At 53.7% G+C, this 17897-nt stretch overlaps 1 protein-coding gene across 2 annotated transcripts in view; it reads right to left on the minus strand.

The window, feature by feature from the left end:
• The window catches only part of TRIOBP (TRIO and F-actin binding protein), a 54569-nt gene that overhangs the window by 24988 nt on the left and 11684 nt on the right, over window positions 1-17897 (minus strand). For both annotated transcript variants that reach the window (XM_014530812.1, XM_014530811.1), the window contains exons 5-9: window positions 15352-17413; window positions 10873-10987; window positions 8875-9975; window positions 5923-5994; window positions 3740-3877 (exon numbers count right to left, since the gene is read on the minus strand). In XM_014530812.1, coding sequence (XP_014386298.1) covers window positions 3740-3877; window positions 5923-5994; window positions 8875-9975; window positions 10873-10987; window positions 15352-17413 — 3488 coding nt within the window. The remainder of the gene's footprint in view (window positions 1-3739; window positions 3878-5922; window positions 5995-8874; window positions 9976-10872; window positions 10988-15351; window positions 17414-17897) is intronic.

Here is a 17897-nt window from a genome sequence, read left to right on the forward strand (position 1 = left end):
CGCTCCCCGCCCCAGCCGGGAGCCGCCGGCCCCCCGGTTTGCTGGGCGCGTGGGCCAAGCCCCCAACACTAACAACTTAGCGTCCCACCCCCGGAGCCCCGCTTGTCACCAATGAAATCGACTTTCACCCTCACTACAGGCTTGACTGACGGTGCCCTTGCCCCCATTTTACTAATGAGAAAATAGAGGCGCAGAGAGGTGAGCCGACTTGCTCAAGGCCACACCGTAAGAAGAGGTGGCACTCCTAGCGTGTGCCCCCTAAATGCCCCCTCCTGTAAATGGGTCTTTCTGGCTTAAGAACCTGGTTTGGGGTTCGTGGGTGTGGGTGTACACCCGTGGCTCACGTTCCCAGAGCACTTGGCCGTTTTTAGGAGCCCTTTTGCCGGCAGGAGTTCATCTGAGCCCTGAAGTAGAGGAGGGACCTTTGGTGGAATTTGTTGCTAAATGCATGTAGTAGCTTGTGTGGCATTGTGATTCAAATACTGTGTTACCTAAGCAAGGTACTTAACCTCTCTGTGCCTCAACTTCACCCTCTGTTAAATGGGATAATGCTGTTATTTCATGGGGATGCTATAAGGATTAACTGTTAAGTAAAGTACCCAGAACACCCCATTTATCCCTAGTTAGCTATCCTTCGGTAGAAGGACAGGGGGCTTGGAATAATTGCCATTTCAATTATTCCGCCATCTTAATTCGGGGATCAAGAATTATTACTATCATAATTACCATCCCCATTTCACAGATAAAGAAATGGAGGCTCAGGGAGCTGAAGTTCTTTCTCAGTATTTCCCACTGGGATTCTCTCCTCCACACTAGAAATGAGGCCATGGATAAGCCCATCTTCCTCTAGACCAGTGGTTCTCAACCTTCTGGCCCTTTAAATACAGTTCCTCATGTTGTGACCCAACCATAACATTATTTTCGTTGCTACTTCATAACTGTCATGTTGCTACTGTTATGAACCGTAATGTAAATATCTGATATGCAGGATGGTCTTAGGCGACCCCTGGGAAAGGGTCGTTCGACCGCCAAAGGGGTCGCGACCCACAGGTTGAGAACCACTGCTCTAGACACTGGCCTTTCGGCATCCCTATGCTGAGTTCTCCTACCCTACCCCTGTACCTAACTCAGGCACTTTATCCTTGGGAGAGTAAGTGGACAAACAGAAGACCTCACCTACCACCAGTGCCTTGCCCTGTGGCCTGGGCACCTCACAGCCCCCTTACAGGTTTCCTGGCCTCTGGGACTCCACTTCTAGTTCCCTCAACCCAGTGATCAGATCACTCCCCTGCTCAAGGTTCTTCAACACTTCCCCTGTGCTAATAGATCAACTCTGCATTCCTGTTCCAAGCAGTCTGCATCCATCATAATCTGCCCCTGCCTGCTGTCCTCCGTCATCGTACACACACATTTTACATGCTAGGGTCCACAATGCTGGACTTCTAAGAATTCCCAGAATGAGCAGGTCCTCTGCACCTTGGTGGGACTGCACATGTTGTTCTCTGCCATGTCTGAAACACTTCCTTTCCTATTCTCTGTACCCCCCGCCCCGAACACACACACACACACACACACACACACACACACACATCCACTCCCCCTCTCTCCTGCCTCTCCCTCCAAATGTTTGTTTGCCTGGAAAATTCCTCCTCGCTCTTCAAGTCTTGGTCCAGAGGAAACCCAAGTGCCCCCACCACAGTTACAATCTCCTTGTCTGATGCTCCCTGCATCACCTTCCCACCCGGTGCTCCCTACATCTGTACATTCCCCCACTGATGTGATAACCACAGTGTTCTAACCACATACATGTCAGTGTTCTCACCAAACCATGAGCTCCTGGTGGGCAGGGATGAAGTGTTTTTTTTGTTTGTCTCAGAGCTTCAGCCCACAATAGGTCCTTATAGGTCCTTAGCAAACATTGTTAAATGAATGAATGCACAAATGAAGAAATGACTACCTTACCACAACCTGCCCTGGCAGGAGAGAGATGGCACAGACTCAGGGACCCAGGACAGAGTAATTAAACAGGGCCACCCAACTTTGGGGTGATTCAGACTTAAATGGTGAACATTGGCCCAAAGCCACACAAGTTAGTGCAGAAACAGAGTTCAAGCCCAGGCTTCCTGGTTTTTAACTGTGGACTAATCTCACTATCTCGCTCAAGAGACGTGTGCAACTACTCTAAGTACCTGTCTGGGAGGCTCCACTGCCAGTTCTATCCCTCAGCTCCTGATTCTCCTCATTCCCAGAAGCAAGAACCACTACAAACCAAGCCTCAGCTGCCACACCTGTCTAATGGGGACTCTTAGCCTGCAGGAAGGCAGGGAGATCCAGATGCGGGGGGCGGGGGGGGGGTTATGAGGTCAACCAGAGTAGGGTTTAAATCTCCACTCTGCCCCAAGTGGGATCTACAGCAGTGCAGCAGTGGTCCTCTCTGAGCCTCATTTTCTTGTCTGTAACATGGACAATATAAACCAGGTCAACCAGAGTAGGGTTTAAATCTCCACTCTGCCCCAAGTGGGATCTACAGCAGTGATATTTTTGTCCTCTCTGAGCCTCATTTTCTTGTCTGTAACATGGACAATATAAACCGCACCTGGTATGCCTGGTGGTAAAGCATGCCATGCATTGAACACAGCTGAGCACATAGTAGGTGCACAATAAATGCTAGTTATCAGCAGCAGCATCATTATCCCAGAGTCCTTTCCCCATTTCTCTCCACTCGGGACTTCACCTGCCCCTTCCTGTTGATAAGGTAATTCCTGTCCATGGCTTGAAAGTACCACCCTGCCCAGGTAACCATGTTCTTCTCAATACCCTCTTACTAATTCTCAAAAGGCAGCAGAGAGGAAATTATGAAGTGGATGGGGAAGTTGGTATTTGGCCACGCCTGCCCCCCGCCCCCCCCATCACACCTCTGTGCATCCTGATCTCCCGGGGCCCTCCCTGCAGCCCTGAGTGTCTCCATAGATTCCCTGCCCCCCTTAGACAGATGTGGCAACCAAGGCTCAGTGAGTTCAGCTGCAGCCATTCTCTCATCTAGGAATGAGGAAAATCACCAAGAAGCTGGCTCCTCTAAACCCCAGCTTTTTGACCTCAGGCAAGTCAACTCACCTCCCTGAGACTTACTCTCTTGGTTTGTAAAATGGGTGTAAGTCTTTAACACGCCCAGCCCAGTGCTGGGCCCAGAGCCAGCAAGAGGGTGACAGTCCGCCTGTCACTGAGAGAAGAGGCCGCGTGAGCCAGCCCCCTTCTCTCTGGCTGTGAAGGGGCAGGAGGGAGCAGGTCACAGCTGCCTCCCCTCCCTGCCCTTGAGGAAACCCCGAACCAGAGGCCTGAGTGTTTACAGCCCTCTCTGGGCAGGGGATGGGTTACGTAATGCCAGATGTTTGTGAAACTGGCTCCGGCCCAGGACTGAGACACACTTTGCAATCCCAGAGCCCCTCACAGGGCCCTCCTCCCCCTCTCCCTCCCCCCAACCTGGCTCTCCCTGGCCGGTTGCAGACTGGGAGCTTTCAGCTCTGAAGCTCATTCAGTCACCCCTCACCCTGGAGTGGGCAACCCACTCACTCACAGAGGCCCTGTGGGCTCAGGGCTCTGCTTTTCCCTCCTTTCTCATGTGGGCCCCCAAATCCTGCCTTCTCGGCCTCCACTCTCTCCTCTTTGACTAACACCAACCTCCTCCCTCTCCTCCCCCGCTCCCCGCCCTCACCCTCCCACCCCACTGGAGCCAGCCTACCCTTTGCCACCTGAGGACCCCCAGGGATAGCAGGAACGGATTGAACAGCGTGGGCCGGTCCCCGGGCATCCGCCATGAGGTCACCAGTCGGCCCTTGAGTGGGCTCCCAGCCTTGCCCTCCGCAGGCCTCTTGTCTGCCTGTCAAACAGGGTCCAGTGTTGGCCCCAGGTCCCTTTGGGGAGATGGGAAAGTCCCTGACTACAGCCTCCCCTGCCCATCCTGCCGTGCCCGCCTAGAGGCCCAGGGCTCCCCTGTTCTCCTCTCCCAGAGCTGGGAGAACGGAGCTCGGTACACCTTTCATGCTACATGGTGTTTGCCTGACTGGGCTCCTAACTAACATCGAACCCCATGTGGCCGGCAGGATCCAGTGTTAAATAATCAAGAGATTTAACATATAACGACATATTTCTAACTTCTCTTGAAATATCTAAAGATGTGGGAACGCTGGACCCTCTTCCCCATGGCACAGCCACCTGGGGCCAAGGGGTCACACAGGCCCCTCTAGCCCCAAGTCCCCTATCTGCCTACTCTCCTCACCTTTGTGAAAGGAATGGATCACAGATTCCTACAGCCACATGTCCTCCCATCCTGGTAGGACCCCCAAGTGAGCCCCCTTTGGAGGAACAGGCCCAGCGAAGCAAAGCATCTGCCCCAAGTCCCAGAGCAGGTGGAAGGAAGACAGAGCCCAGATGTCCCAACCCTCCGGGTCCGGAGATTCACAGGAGGCAGAGCATGAAGCCTCAAAGCACAGGTGCAGCAGGGCTTTGGGGAAGGACTGCCCCACCGCCACCACGTCCCATCACAGTGCTGGCCACTAGACCATGCGCCATGCTGGCGCTCTAGTCACTCCGCCCACACCCAGCATGCAGAAGGTACTAAGTGAATGTGAATGAATGAGTGAATGAATGAATGAATGAGGCTGCTATCAATTCTGTGTAGTCCTGGCTGCCTGGGGGTGATTGAGAGGCTTTCCGTGTTGCTGGGATGGGCCCATTTGGTGGAGACTAGAGGGACCCCTGTATTACTATTTCCTCTTTGTTCATGAAACCCTGGCCCCAGGAAGTATGAAGAAATAACCCAAAAAGGGGAAGCGCAAAGTTGCCGGAGCCCCTGTGAGAACTGGAAGTGCCTTTAGTGACCAGTCCCCTGTCCCCTCCCATTTCACAAACTCCTACAGCCACCTGTCAGAAAGACTGGCCCACCAAGCACATGGGACATTGCTGCTGCTGTGCAAGGCCAAGCAGGGAATCAGGGCAGGGCCAGGAAGCGGCTTGGGGGGAGCAGACAGAGCGCTGGGTGGGGGTTCCGAGCCCTAGTTCTAGTTTGAGTTCAGCCACCAACTGTATGACCTGGGACAACACCCCTGCCCTGTGTTTTCTCATCTGCCCAGGGAGGGGTTGGGCAGAATCCCCCCAGCTCTGACAAGCAGCAGGGCCAGAGTCGGGGCTCCAGGCTGCCAGACAGACACCCCAATCAGGCGGCATGTGGGACAGCAGAACAGCAGGGTAAGGAAAGCACAACCCCAAACAGCCTGTCTCCTCCCCGCCTCCCTCCCGCTGCCCCAGGCCCTGAGCTCTGACCTCACCTCTCTGGAGGCTGAGGGTGAGGAGAACAGTCTGTTTGGCAGGCCAGGGGGAGGGGCGGGACAAAGCAATGCACTACAGCTGCAGCCTGGCCTCAGAGCAGCCCCAGTGGGCCCCACCCCTGCACACATCTGTCCTGCCCCAGGACCCTGGAGGTGCTCCAGACCTGGCGGAGTGTGGCATTTCCTCAGCCCCTTCAACGCTTCTCTTGCTCCAGCTCCTGGAAGCTCTACCCTTCCTCCCAGCCTGGCAGCCCTCCAGAGCCAGAAGGACCTTGCCTTCAGAGACCATTGGAGCCAAACTGCTATTTGCCCAGGGGAGGCGTTTTAGCTACCTTTCCAGGGCATTCTAGCAAGTTAAGAGCAGAGCCCTGGGCTCAAGTCCTCACCCAAATCCCCAAGCCAGAAGGTGGCTCTGCCACCCAGCTCCACCAGAGCCCCTCTTCCCCAGGCCCCGCCATGCACACGGATGAGCCCATTACAGAGCCCACCTGGGTCTGGATGAACCCAGAGGTCAGCTGAGGACCTCAGCCCCTCTCCAATCTGATTTCCCATCCCTTCCCCTCCCCTCCCCAGGTGTCCACACCCAAGACCCAACTACCGAGTCTGCCCGCTTCTGGCCGGTCAGTGAGTCTCCTCTCGGTTCTGACTCCTCAGGCTCCTTTGATTGGAACTGGAGATAAGAAAGAACACAGCTTAGTCCAAGTTATTCCCCAGTTTCCACTCCTCTATCCACCTTCTTATCTATCCATTCATCATCCAACATCCATCTAGATCCAACATCCATAGATCCATGTACCCATCCAACATACATCCTACATTACCCACCTACTCATCTATCCAACATCCATTTTCCCATTTATACATCCATCCTCTATTCATCATCTATCCATCCATCCTACTTCCATGTATCCTTCCTCAGTTCATCTACCTACCCTTCTAACAGTCATTCACCATCCATCATCCATATTCCACACTTACCCATCCATGCAACATCCATCTATCTACCCATCTATCCATCTATCCATCCATATTCTACCCAACATTCATCCATCCATCCATTCATCACCCCATCCATCATCTAAGCAACATCCATCCATCCAACATCTATTATCGATTCCATTCATCACCCACCTATCTATATATTTATCTACCCATCTATCATCCATCCAGCATCTATTTATTATTTGTCCAGCATATATGCCCTATCCATCGTCCATTCACATATCCATTTTCAATCATTTATCATCTACCCACTCCCCTCCCATATTCAGCATCTGTTTATTATTTGTCCAGCATATATGCCCTATCCATCGTCCATTCACATATCCATTTTCAATCATTTATCATCTACCCACTCCCCTCCCATATTCCATCTTTTTTTTCTTTTTTGTAAATTTCATCCAAGGATATTTTTTCCATTGATTTTTAGAGAGAGTGGAAGGGAGAGAGGGAGGGAGAGAGAAAAACATCAATGTGGGAGAGACCCATCAATTGGTTGGCTCCCACACATGCCCCAGCCAGGGCCAGGGATCAAACCTGCAACCAGGTACATGCCCTTGACCAGGAATCAAACCCACAACCCTTCAGTACATGAGCAAATGCTCTAACCACTTAGCAATACCAGCCAGGGCTTGCATTGCACTTAAGCATCCATGTATTCACTGGTCAACCATCCACTCAGCTGACCTCTTCCACTGTGTCAGGCCCTGGGCCAGGGGCCAGGGATACAGAGAGAAAGAAGGCACACCTCCTGCCCCACAGAGCTCATGTTTCTTATGGGGAAATGACAACTGAGTATGACCAGATGAAGGTAGAACTACCAAGCCCAGAAGGAAGACATCACCAACCTGGGGAAAGTGTCTCAGAACAGGGCACCTGATCTCACTTGCACAGTGAATGGCGTTTAGTGAAGAGGGAGAGAAAGAGCATCCTGGGCAATGGGAACAGCATGCACAAAGGCAGGGAGATGTGCTCACAGGGCTCTGCAGCCAGCTCAGCACAGCCAGAGGGCAAATCTGGGTGCAAGGAGGCCAGGAGGCCTTGAATGCCGTGCCAAGGATTTTCACAGAGGTGAGCAGCTGGAGCCCGAGGAGGACCTAGTGAATGCCTGTTGTCATCTGTGGAAATGCCCGTGTGTGCGTGTGTGTGTGTGTGTGTGTGTGTGTGTGTAGAAATGCCCTTAAGCACGTGGTGTTCCTGCCCCTCCCCAGTCACCATCTCCTAACCTCCCCGGGACTCCTGAGCCTCACTGTGGAGTAACTGTAGCTGAAGAATCTCCCTGCTCTCCCTCTTCCCTTTGATCTGGCATCCCAGCATTCACTGGGACACAGCATGGCGCCCTTCCTGAGCTACACGTAGTCCACCTGCCTCCCCAGGAAGCCTGACAGAACCACATTGGCTTATGCCTGCCTCTCTGGTGACTGTGCATTGAATTCATTAGAGGACAAATGGATAAAAGCCAGAAATACGGGGGAGGGACTCCCTAGTCCTGCCGTGGACTCTGAGGCCTCACAACATGGTGGTTAAAAGCTTGGACTTATGCAGGTGTGACCCCTGGCAAATGCCTAATGGGTCTGAACCTTGTTCATGGCAGAGCATGTAAAGCACCCAGCCCAGGGCCCGGCACACCACAAACCCTGCCATCGTCCTTGCACACTGAGGGTCAGATGAACAAACAGGAGCCTCGCATCATCCCAGTGGTACCCGTCAGGGAAGGAGTTGGTCCTATTTTATAGGGAAGACTGGGGCCAAGATGGGCTAGGAGTCCCAAACCATGTGCTGTGTTCCGGGGAGCTGAGGCAGGCTGCAGGGCTCTGGCCTCCAGGACCCTCCCCGCCCATCACCTTCAGATAAAGGCTCCAGGCAGCACCAGAGTACCACTGACTCTGTGACCCTGCCCTGGGCCAAGAAGGCAGGGAAGGGACTTGGTGAGCACCTACTATGTGCCAGGCATTGAGCCTACTTTGCACGTGGGTCCTCATTTAAGCAACCTGTCTCAGCAGCTGACTCACTCAGTGAGCAGATGCAACCTCTTCACTGTGCCTGAAAGGAGCTGTAAGGACCAGAGAGAGGTAAGTGAGGCTGTTCTGGACTGAGAGGAACCTGGAATACAGCAAGGGGCGGGGACATGACCACACTGGCTACAATGCCGGCCAAAGTCAGCTAAGAGCCACCAGGGCAACACAAACCAGGTGTTGTGGGGCCGGGAGGGGAGAAGGCTGGACAGAGCATCTTGCCTGAGGCCTCAGGTGATCTGCACTGAGCAGACCTGGGGTTCACCCCTGCCCCAGCCCTTACTAGCTGTGTGATTTGGGGCAAGTGGCTTGACCTCTCTATCTCAGTTTCCTTATTTGTTAATTATCAGTGGCTTTCTCATGAGGTTGCCATGGAAATTAAATGAGGAAAATACCCATAAGTCATTCACACCAGGGCGTAGCACATAGTAAATTCTCACTGGAGGGTTGGCCATTATCACCGATGGCCATTTTGGTGACTGGGAAAGGTTTTGGTCAGGAGGGAGGATTAGGGCCGAGCTTTGAGACTGACTTACCTCCCAGTCTGCTGAGCTGGGGCCTTCTGCAGGGCTCCTACTCCCCAGCTGGCTCGTCTCCAGACCAGCCGTAGTTGAGGTCTCTGGTCCACTCGTCACTTTGGTCTTTGGCCACTGGGTGGAGGTGCAGGCAGGGCTGGGCAGCTGGGCCAAGCCCTGGGGCCCCTGCTCGGGGCTGTGTCCATTGACTAGGGTGGCCTCTGCCCAGCCGGCAGGCTGGCTTTGTCGCTCTCGTTCAAGGGCATCCTTTGTGCCTGGGGAACCCAGCTCTGGCCCTGGAGCTGTGACTGGGCCACCCCAGTGTCCAGCTGGGTCCTTTCGGGGCAGCTGGGCCTGCAGGAGCTCCAGGAGGCCTTCCCAGTCCAGCCTTGGAAGACGGGAAGCAAGCGTTGGCTCCTCTGGGCGGGCCCAGGCCCCCTCTCTGGGCATCCCAAGAAGGCTCAGCAGGTCCCTCCAGTCAAACTCCAGGCGCCTCTCAGGGCCATGCAGGTGTGGGCATGCTCCCTCAGTTCCCCGGCCCATAGCAGTGTCTGTCTCAGGCCTCCAGGAATTCGAGAACTCTGCTGGGCCCTCCCGGGTGTTCTCCGGAAGGCTCATAGGCTGGGGAGGACCGAACAGCTCCTGCAGGGCGCCCCGGCCCCTTTGAGCTGGCCTGTCAGGGGGCTTCTGCACCCCATTACTGGGGGGCTTCTCCCAGGCCTCTGACTGCCCCCAGCTCTCCTCAGACTCCCTGAGAGGGCCCCTCCATGTTCCCTCCAGGGCTCTGGTAGCGCCCCCACTGGGCTCCCCAAGTCCTTGCCAGCCCCCCAGGCCTGGGCCCTCCTCCTGGCTGCTCCAGCCTCTCTCCAAGTGTCTGTGCGGACCCGGGGCCCCAGGCAGCTCCTCCTGACTCTGCCACCCACCCGGAGGCTGTCTTGAGCCTGCCCGGCCTCTCTCCGGAGGTTTCTCTGTTCGCCGTTCCCTCTCAGAAGTCCTGGCTGATGTCCTTGGGGGCGGCGAGGACCCCTGGAGCCGCAGGTCCCCCCCAGGTCTCCTGGGAGGAGGGGCCTCTGCACGGCTCCTCCGGGCTGGTTCTGCCTGCTTCGCAAGGGGCGTGGTTACCTGAGGACGAGGTGAGGGGTGGGTGAGGCTCCAGGACCCTGACCAGGTGGCCTCTGCCGAGGAGCTCAGGACACTGGGCTCTTGGCCAGGCCACAGGGAGAGGCAGGCTGTGTCCTCACAGCAGCTGGGATTAAAGCGGGTCAAAAAGCACCTACAGTCTCTGCGCTCCCTCCCGGGGGCGGGGGTGTCTGCTCTTCCCTCTCACCCACTTCACGCAGTTCCAGAAAGAGATCTGCAAAGAGCTGCTCGCTGTCCCGGCTTCCCCCTCCCCCACGATATTGATTCCAACCTGGGCTATCAGGTGCACGAATTTCCACACCAACACTCCCTTCCACTAGCTCAGGCCTTGCCCTCTAAGAGTTTCTTTAAAAATATAAATCCCACTCAGCCAGCGTGGTTCAGTGGTTGAGCATCGACCTATGAACCAGGAGGTCACGGTCCAGTTCCCGGGTTGTGGGCTTGATCCCCAGTGGGGGGCGTGCAGGAGGCAGCCAATCAATGATTCTCTCTCATCATTGATGTTTCTCTCTCTCTCCCCCTCTCCTTTCCTCTCTGAAATTAATTAAAAATATATATATATATATTTTTAAAAATATATAAAAATATTAATCCCCGGCCTGGAAGGGATGGCCCTTAGAGGCGGACTATTGAGTCCGAGGCTTTCCCTGAAAACTCAAGCTAGCAGCTACTTAATGAAGGAATGAAACAACAAGGAAGGGCCGCCTTCAAAGGACTGCTGGCTCTGGGAGAGGGGCAAGCTGGACACCCGTGGTTGGGACTCTGACACTTGCATAAAGGACCTCCCTTCCCAGGACCCCGCCTGGCACCTGGGGGAGGGGAAAAGCAGTGGCTCGCCCCTTGGGGTGCAGGGGCCCAGGGCAGGCAGGCAGTGCTCACCTCCCTGCTGAGGGCAGGGCTGGACTGTCTCCGGAGAAGCTGGCTCTGACCTTGGCTGGGCCGCTGCGACCGCCCCTCGTCCCGGGCCTGGAAGGTCCCTGGTGCCTCGGACTTCCTATGAGCAAATGCAGCCGCCCCTCTGAGGGCCCTTGGGGCTGTCCCACTCCCAGCACCCACCGCCTCTACTCCCACCCCCAACGGGAGGACATAGAGGAGACCCACGGCTGAAGAGCCCTAAGGGAGGGCTGAGCCTCTCAGGGCCGCAGTATCCCCTTCTGAAAAATGGGTGACACTGCTCTACCTGCCTCATGGGGCTGTTGTGGAGATGAAATGGGAAAAGGGATGAGCAAAGGTGGGGCTCAGCCTTGGCCTTGCCTGCCTCCTGTCTCTCAGTACCTCCTGTTTCTGACTGCCACCCAGCCAACAGCCCATCTCTCAACCCCAAACAAAGGTTAGACTGGTCTTTGTGGGAAGTAAGGTTTATTGAGCACCTACTGGTCACAGGCACTGTGTACACATGATGGTAACGGCAGACATTTATTGAGCACTTCTTGTGTTCCAGGTGCCAAGCACTTGTACCATCTCATCTCATCGCATCTCACGCAACCCGTGAGGTGGGGACGGGAGCTGCAGAATGCTCACGCCCTCATACTCCATTCTTTCTGCCATCTGTCAGTCTACATGGTAAGTTTTTGGCTTCCCAGGCCCACCCTTTTCCTCCTCAGTACTAACAAGATTCCTGCACTTGGCCTTGAAAACGCCGGGCCATCCCAGCTGTTGGTAACAGAGCTCTTAGCAAGACGAGAAAGAAGAAATGTTCCCTCTTCCTACACAACTCCAGGACGGCCAGCATAAAAGGTCGTTTCCAAGACACCTAGGCTTCAGGCATTGTTGCCACGTCTGTCACAGATAAGCTCTAAGCTGGTAAAAGTCCCTCGTTCCACTTAGCTGTCTTAGTCATTGGTAGCCATGCCTATTAATATTTAACATGACATCTCTGTTGCACGTAGGCATACCAAACAGATTCTGGGCCCGTCTCTCCCCTCCCACATGTAAGGGGTCAAAACAAAAGACCGGGCCGCTCCACTGGGTATCCAGTCCAACAGGGTTTGAGTCTGGCTCCATCTACATCAGTGGTTCTCAACCTTCCTAACGCCGCGACCCTTTAATACAGTTCCTCATGTTGTGGTGACCCCCAATTTCATTGTTACAAATTGAACATAATTAAAGCATAGTGATAAATCACAAAAACAATATGTAATTATATAGGTGTTTTCCGAAGGTCTTAGGCGACCCCTGTGAAAGGGTCGTTGGACCCCCAAAGGGGTCGCGACCCACAGGTTGAGAACCGCTGATCTACATGGACTAGTGGAGCTCTATCTCCGGTGGCCGAGCTGACCTGGGAGTGGCCTGGAACAGACGGCCTGGTGCTGAGCCTGGACTGAGCCCACAAAGAGGAAAGACAGAGGAACCTCCGCTTGGTCTGGGAAGGGACTGTGCTTGGAGCCTGCCCCCAGCGTGGGAGCCATGCTGGAACCCGACAGAGGCTTCGGAGAGAAAACACATCATGGGCTGGGGGTCTGTTGTTGTCTGACGGCTTTTGCCGATGTCACTAAAATCAAATCCATAAAGTAACTGGAGCTTTTAGCAGTTGACTCACAGGGAACCCAAGCTTCCCACTGGACTAAGTGTTTCGAAGTTTGCGGGCTACCTGATCAGGTTCCATTTTTAACCTAATTTGAAGCGAGAGAGGTTCCGTGCTCTGTGAGAGCTGAGGCCTTGGAGGGCTTTTCCTCCAGAACCAGAGTGCAGGAGCCTCTGTGAAGCAAAAGCCCCAAACGTGACCCGGTGGGGAGGACACTGTGACAGCGACGGAGAATACTCCGTGCGGGGTAGCGAGGCACCGTGTGTGTTCTCTCCAAGTGAGTGCGTTTTCCGTATAAACTCCTGCTTGCTCAGTTCCTCCTGAGGAGCCCCCTCCATGTGGAATTGAGAGAGAGGAGTGAAGACTCAGGTAGAATCTGGGCAGCAATAGGGCCCTCGGGCCACCTGTTCCTGAGGCTGATGTGGCTGCACAGGGCTGATAAAGGAAATGAATGGGCTCTTCCACCTCCACAAAGTTTAAAGGACAAAGCTGTCAAGTCTAGCAAATTCCATGAAGGCTGTTTTGAATTTAAGAGACTAGGAAGTGCTTATGTGATTCTAAGAGATTCCAAAGGCATCCAGGGGAGAAGAAAATGAAGATATCAAGCCAAAATTCCTAATGCTTTAATGTGAGAGCCGTTAAGAAAAAATTTCCAGGCTTAGTTAGTACAATGCTTGGACAGAGTAGATGCTCAATAAATACACGTTAATTGAAATAGGAGAAAATAATAAACGTACTGTCTATAGTCACCCACTCATAAATTTCAGTCTTCCAGATACTCAAATAGGTTTTAAAACTTCATTTTCAGATTAAGAATGGTTTTCTACTTGGAAAAAATGTCATACAACAGGAGAAAATTTAATTACTCAGTAGAGTTATAAAACCTTGGTTAAAAGGTACGTCATCTATTTCTCCAAAATATATACTTAAGCATATGCAATTTTTATATATCAATTATACTTCAATAAAGCTAAAAAAGGTAAATAATCTATTTCAAAGAATAAAATAAAATGAATAAAAGTATATGTGTAAAAACAATTAAATGATTAATAAAAGTATAAACATATTCTGGACTTTTATTATAAACCTTTATCTCTCTAAAAGTTACCCCAGTAGGAAAAAAAAGAAAGAAAATTTAACTTAGGTTTAAAGACCTTAGTGTTCCTACTGAGTTATCAGATAAAAGTTAAAGTACACAAACTGACGTCTGACTAAAAATAGTCGTCATAAAAAGGCAAAGACAAAGGGGGTTTTAGGGCAGTGAAACTATTCCGGATGATACCATCATAGTGGATCCGTGTCCTTGTATATTTGTCCAAACCCCTGGCATGTACAGCACCAGGAGTGAACCTAACGTAAACTATGGACTTTGGATGCTAATGACGTGTCAGTATCGGTTCATGGTTTGTAGCAAATGTACCCTCTGGCCGGGCTGTTGATAGTGAGCGGAGTCCAGGCGTGTGGGGGAAATGGGATGTATGGGAATTCTCTGTACTTTCCACTCAGCTTTACTGTGAACCTAAAACTGCTTTAAAAATTAGTGTCTGTTTAATTTTTAAAAGGCCAAAGAAATCATTATATTAATGCTGGAGACCTTAAAGGTTGTCATCTGGATAGTAAATGGATTGAAGTTACTGTAAAAAGAAATTTGAGCCCTAGCTGAGCCTTAGGACTGAAGGGTCGCAGCCCAGGAGGCAACCAATCAATCAATGGTCTCTCTCACATGGCCGTTTTTTCTCTTTCTGTCTCTCCCGCTCCCTTCCACTATCTCTAAAAATCAATGCGGGAAAATATCCTCAGATGAGGATTAACAAAACAAAAACAAAAACAAGAAAGAAACGGAAATTTGAAGAATGAAAGATAAGATTTCTCACACAGATTCTAATCTAAGATAAAATGTTGCCTCAGGGACGACAGAGAGAGGAATTCTGGATGTAGAATATTACCCGCTCTTTAGGGTGATGGAAATGTTCTACATTTGGGTTGTGGTGATGGTCTTGGTAAATACGCTATAATTCATTATACACTGAAAGCCTTGAGACTTCCAGACCTGCTTGTTTGCTGTTCTTTCAACCCTGACTAATGGAATTCCAGCCCTGGTCCTGAAAACTCCTGAGGCCGGGACTGCTGGAGAGAGAAATCTCCGGGAGCAGGGGTAATGCTTCCCCTCCCCGGGGCTGTGTGAGTGGCCCCAGGACCCAGCACTCCAGGAGGCCTGGACTTAGGGTTTGTCACCACATCCCAGGAAAGTAACCTTTAACCTCTAAAAAGTCTGTGACTCTGAGTTCTCTTCATTACAATAATGGCTCTGGCTATATAGTTTAACCTGACATCTCTTTTCCAAGAGGCATGGGTAGCCACGAGTCTTCTTTGTTAAGGCAGAAAAAAAACCATGGGCACTTTCTTCCCTCACATAAGGAGGGGAAAAAATAAACAAACCTGTGACTATGGATCACATTAAGGGTTTGAGAGCTTAACCTCATTTCAATGAATGGATAACGTTCGAATTGTATAGATGAGGACATTGAGGCTCAGGCCGTAACTTTACCAGGTCACAAAGATGGGGAGTGGCTTTGACCCGGGATTGAACCCAGCCTGCCTGACCCTGGTCTTTGCTCTTAACCACCAGGCTCTGCACAATATCACTTCATCGTCAAAAAAAAACTCTTAACTTAGGGAAAGAGATGAAGTGACTGGCCCAAGGTCACACAGCCAGTAAGTGGCAGGGCAGGGGACAACCCTTTCCATCCGGCAACCTAAGCCTTGAACCTTCCACCTGTCCTGCTGCTGAGGCTCCTCCCCAGCCCACCTGGCTGACCCCACCCTGGGCTCACCTGCGCTCTTGCCCGAAGAGGCGCTCCACCTCTGCGCGGCCAGGGCTGCGGGTTCGGCCCCCGTTGCTGCCCTGGGGCCCTGGCTCCCTCTGTGCCAGCCTCCTGGGCGGGGGCAGGTCAGCCAGCACGGTGTACTCCTCCCTCTCCAAGTTGTGCCTGGTCTCCCCAGGGGGTGCTGAGCCCCGGGAGCCCCCTGAGCTGCCTGGAGGAGGTGAGGGTGCCAGGAGGGCTAGGTCACTGGGTGGGTGGCGGGGTGGGGAGGAGGCTCGAGGTGCATCCCGGTGCCCGATGCACACTTGGGGGGGCAGCATTGGGGAGCCATGCAGAGAGTCAGTGGAGGGGGCCAGGCTCTCCATACTAGTCCCAGGGGGGTCCTGAAAGAAGAGGGAGGGCTCGGGAGCCTGGCGTGGGGGGGACGTGAAGTAGGGTGCATCTCGGTGCCCAATGCACACAGGGGTGGGGATGTGGGGGGGCTCGTGCAGGGAGTCTGTGGAGGGGACAAGGCTTTCGGTGCTGGCCCTGGGGAAATCCTGGAACAGGAGGGAGGGCTCAGGGGCCTGGCGAGGAGGGGAGGAGGCCCGGGGTGCATCGCGGTATCCGATACACACAGGCGGGGGGAACTGGGGAGGGTCATGCTGAGGCGACTGGTTCTCAGCATCTGATGTGTCTGGGAGGAAGGGGAAGGGGTCGAACTGGGTGTGGCGAGGGGGTGAGGAGGCCCGGGGAGCATCGCGGTGTCCGATGCACACGGCCGGGGGGATATAGGGCGGCTCGTGGTGAGTGGATTCACTCTCAGAGGCGTGGGGGTCTGGGAAGAAGGGAAACGGGTCATACTGCAAGTAGCGAGGTGGCGAAGAGGCTCGGGGGGCATCCCGGTGTCCAATGCACACGGCACAGGGAGGCTGGGAGGACTCGAAAGAGGTCTGTGATGCCCCTCGGGTGAGGTACAGAGGCGTGGAAGTCCGGGGGGCACTGTGGGGGCCGGGGTTGTGCGAGGAAGAAGAGGCCCGGGCTGGTGAGTTGTGCTGTGGAGGGCCCGAGGAGGACTGGGGGGAGTCACGCTGAGCTGGTTTGGTGGGAGATGAGGTCTGAGGCCTGTCAGCTTGGGTTGGCCGAAGGGCGATAGAGGCCCAGGGAACCTCACTTTGCTTGGAGCGGGATGGGGAGGAGGTCCGGGAACCATCGCTCTGGGTGGGCCGGAGGGGAAAGGAGGCCCAGGGGATGTCTTTGTTAGTACGATGGGGAGAAGGATTCCTGGGGTTATTCCGCTGGGTGGAGCGATGGGGAGATGATGGCCCAGGATTGTTCTTTGGGGTGCAGCACTGAGGGGAGGAGCTCCCGGGGTGGTCCCGCCGGAAGGAAGAGGACTGTGGGTTGTTCCGTTGGGTAGAAGAGGTTCTGGGGGTGTTCTGCTGAGTACAGGAAGTTCTGGAGTTTTCCCGTTGGGTGGTCCGGTTGAGAGAAGAGGCTCTGGGGTTGTCCCTCTGGGCACAGGAAGTTCTGGAGTTTTCCCGCTGGGTGGTCCGGTTGGGAGAGGAGCCTCTGGGGTTGTCCCTCTGGGCACAGGATGTTCTGGAGTTTTCCTGTTGAGAAGTACACGCAGAAAAAGAAGTCTGAGGGTTGTCCTGTTGGGTAGAAGAGGTTCTGGAGTTGTCCTGTTGGGCGGCTCTGGAGGAAGAGGAAACTCGAGGATTGCTCCGTTGGGTGGACGAGGTTCTGGAGTTATCCCGCTGGGTGACTCTTGAGGGAGAGGCTGTTCTGGGGGTGCTCTGCTGCGTGGAAGAAGCCCTGTGGGTGTCCTGTTGGGTGGATGAGGTTCTGGGGTTGTCCCGTTGGGCTGTTTGGGAGGGAGAGGAAGCTCGGGGGGCATCAAGTTGTATGGAAGCCGTCTGGGCAGCGTCCCTTTGGGCAGAGCGATGGAGAGAGGAAGCCTGGGGGGTGGTACTTCGAGGTCCACTCTGTGGTGTCGCGGAGGAAGCCCGGTGCCGCTCCAAGAAGTGCCCACTTTCTCCCCGGAGCTTCGCCCAGTGCTGCCCGGCGCTTCGGCTCCCACCACCCGGATCTAAGAGAGAAGAGGCAATGCACGGTGAGGGGAGAGCGTGCTTTGCAAACTGAGAGGTGCCCCAAGAGGGATGTCAAGGAGTTTCTAGCATCTTGGATTTGGCTAATTCCTCCTGGGCCTTGGCACCCTGCCTGCAATTTGGGCCCCTGCCACCAGGTGGACAGTGGAGGTGACTGCCTTTGATCAGCAGGTCAGAGAGGAGGCTCCCCCACCCACTGCTCATGTGTTTAAGAGCAAGAAAGCAGGTGCCTATCACCCATTCACACCAGGGAGGCGCTGGGTCTCCATATGTTATTCTCACCACAGTGTCCCCAGGGCCTGAGGGGACAGGGCAGTGGGATGGGGCAGTGAGGTGACAAGATCTGATGAATGGTTTTGTGGGTTTTTTTGTTTTTGTTTTTTATTGATTTTTTACAGAGAGGAAGGGAGAGGGATAGAGAGTTAGAAACATCGATGAGAGAGAAGCATCGATCAGCTGCCTCCT

Source organism: Myotis brandtii, unplaced genomic scaffold (assembly GCF_000412655.1).
Source record: "Myotis brandtii unplaced genomic scaffold, ASM41265v1 scaffold78, whole genome shotgun sequence".
NCBI lineage: Eukaryota > Metazoa > Chordata > Mammalia > Chiroptera > Vespertilionidae > Myotis > Myotis brandtii.